Source organism: Charadrius vociferus, unplaced genomic scaffold (genome assembly GCF_000708025.1).
Source record: "Charadrius vociferus isolate BGI_N301 unplaced genomic scaffold, ASM70802v2 scaffold1084, whole genome shotgun sequence".
Taxonomy (NCBI): Eukaryota; Metazoa; Chordata; class Aves; order Charadriiformes; family Charadriidae; genus Charadrius; species Charadrius vociferus.
Window position 1 is genome coordinate 160,037 of NW_009647974.1, and position 2,590 is coordinate 162,626.

At 59.0% G+C, this 2,590-nt stretch overlaps 1 protein-coding gene across 1 annotated transcript in view; it reads right to left on the minus strand.

Annotated features, from left to right (window-relative positions):
* POLD2 (polymerase (DNA directed), delta 2, accessory subunit) overlaps positions 1–2,388 on the minus strand; it is a 5,927-nt gene extending 3,539 nt beyond the window's left edge. The window contains exons 1-2 of the mRNA XM_009883446.1: positions 2,169–2,388; positions 1–68 (exon numbers count right to left, since the gene is read on the minus strand). The exon at positions 1–68 is cut by the window's left edge and continues 1 nt beyond it. Of these exons, the coding sequence (XP_009881748.1) occupies positions 1–68; positions 2,169–2,388 (288 nt within the window). The remainder of the gene's footprint in view (positions 69–2,168) is intronic.
* Between the last annotated feature and the right edge of the window lie 202 nt (positions 2,389–2,590).

The window sequence follows — 2,590 nt, forward strand, 5'->3', positions numbered from 1 at the left end:
CGTCCCCACCACGCAGCACTTCTCACCCGCCTGCAGCTCGCAGAGCTTCCGCAGTGCCACGTCATTCCCTGCGGAGAGAAATGGGGCTCAGACGGCCTTGGGGATGGCCGCGAGGGCAGGAAAGGCTCAAGGCTGGCTGGGACCAACTGAAAGGGCCTGAACATCGAGGCAGTGGGGGAATGTTGTGAAGCCTCTCGTTTTTCCTCGGGGCACAGAGCCGAATCCACATGTGTAGGCCAGATGGGGCCAACAGAGCGTACCAGAGAGCCAGCACTGCCTGCAGGCATTTCCTCTGCATTAAGGGGGAGGAAAGCCGGGTCATGCCGGGGTCTGGGGGACCCGCAGCTCCCAGCCACCACCCAGGATAGCGTACAGAGCTCCTGCTGTGCCCACAGGTCCAGCTCTGCCTGGGAAGGGAGGGTGCACGGGTCCAGGATCACCCCACCTGGGCACAGCGTCGGTGCTCTTGCCTTTGAGCACAAGGGGCTGGTGTTCCTGCTTCCCCATCCAGGATATGATCTAAACATCTTGCTCAGATTTGACAGGCAAAAGAGATCATTCGCCACCCCCAAGTCTGATCTCTGCCAGGGCTGGATCCTCCACCTGGGATCCCTGCTGGAAGCCAGGATCCCCTTCACAGCCGGGCATTTGGGAAGATGCCGGCACGAAGACGGGCTGCTGGGGAGGGACAGGGTTTCCTCTGCCTGAAAGGCACAAACAGGTCCAGGGAGCCACAGGGAGACATGGGCCGGGGGAACCAACACGTGCCTCAGGAGGTGCAAAGAGCATCGCAGCCCCAGCGCTTCACGTCTTCGTGGCTGGGGAGCATTTGCAGAGAGCACAAAAATGCATCACCCCCACCGCAAGATGAGCCCAAGCTTTCTCACCTCCCCCATGAGGACCCAGAGACGCTTTAGCCCCATCGTGTCCGTAGGACTTTTATTTCCCCCTGTTTAAATCAAGCCGTGAAGCCCATACATCCTGAGCCTCAAGCCCTGGAGGGAGGAGGACTGGCTGACGGGCTGTGCTGGCGCTGCGAGAGCTGCCGGGCTTCTCTCCCAGAACAACACTGCCAAAGCCCACTGCCGCGCTGGCTCCTCCATCAGGTCGTCTTTTCGGGCTGTGGGGGTGATGTTTCACCCCCCTGCCCCAAACTCTCCCTTTGCTAATCACGCGCCTGCTGAATGTGACTGCTGTCTGGTGGAAAGCACCCTGCTGCGATCACAGGCACCCCGAGCTCAGCGGAGCTGGAAACATAGGTTCATCAATCCCAGGAATGCAAACACTCAGAGTCAGAAAAACAATCCAGTTTTAGTTTCTTATTCTTGGCTCTAACCCCCCAAAACGCGTGTGTTTAGGAGGAGGGGGGCTGCTCTCTTCAGATTTTGCCTGCAGGCGCATCTCACTGCAAGACAAACCCCAGAAAACTTGTCTCATCACATGACTCCAGGAAGTGGAGCTTTACAAAACCGCTGGTTGCCATCACCCTCAGCAAAATCCAGGGTTACGACGCAGGAGAGGCCAGCCAAGGAACTGGAACTGGCACAACCCGGCGCGGCCTTTGCTTCCCCACGCAGCCCACGGGGCTGGGGAGAGAAAGAAAAACAAGCGGCCGGCCCGAAAACCTCCATAGAAGGGCAAAGCCGAAAGCTTGGCTAGCCCAGGAGGGGTGAAATTCAATAACAGGCTTTTACCGCACTCAAGGAGTCGTGCGCCACGCCAGAAAGCTCAGCCACCAGGCTCTGGCAACGGCAAGGCGGGTGCTCCATCCAGTGCTGCCGGAAATGGGCCCCCCCCCTGCCCCGCGTGCAAGCGGTGCCTCTCCCACCCCCCTCGACAAACCTCACGTTTAACTCGTGCTGCTGACAGTGAGCGGAAGCTTTCAGCTGGCCTGCTGTGCCAAAAAAAAAAATATGGTTTTCTCCACACAGCTGATGTTTAAAGGTGATTTTAGAAACGTTGAGATGCCATCCGGCAGAGAAACCATCCCCAAAAAAGCCCCGTGGATTATTCGACCCCCTCAATGTGTGTGTAAGCTTAAGAACCAATGGCAGCTGTGAAAAATCCCCGAAAAGCTTCCAGCCCGTTGTCCGTGCGGCTTTACCCTCTTTTCCCAAAGCGGGGAAGGGGGTGTGTGTGGGTGTTATTCCCTCCCCAAAGGGACTCACCCCACTTCTTTCGCGCCCGCTCCTCCAGGATGGGCCGCATCTGGATGAGGCGAGCGGCGTAGATGTGAGCATACTGGCGGCCCAAACTGCGCTCGCCCAGCAGGAAGGGCTGAGAGCAGTCGGTGTACGCCGAGACTGGCACTCGGGCGAAGGCAGAAACCTCAGTGGAGGGGGGGGTCAGCAAACCCTGCGCTGTGGGGGCCGCCTGCTCCGAGAACATGGTGGGCATGGAGCAGCGGGGCTGGATGCCGGGGGCAGGGGGGAGGTTTAACGGCAGGGCTGGAAAGCAAATGGAAAAATTCTGGCAAATTCCTGGCAACCCCCAGCCAGCACTGTCATCCCCAAGATGCCACGAATCCCCCCACCCCTCCCAAACCGACCCCCCCACCCCCCCCAACACCAACCACACCTAGGACTAACAC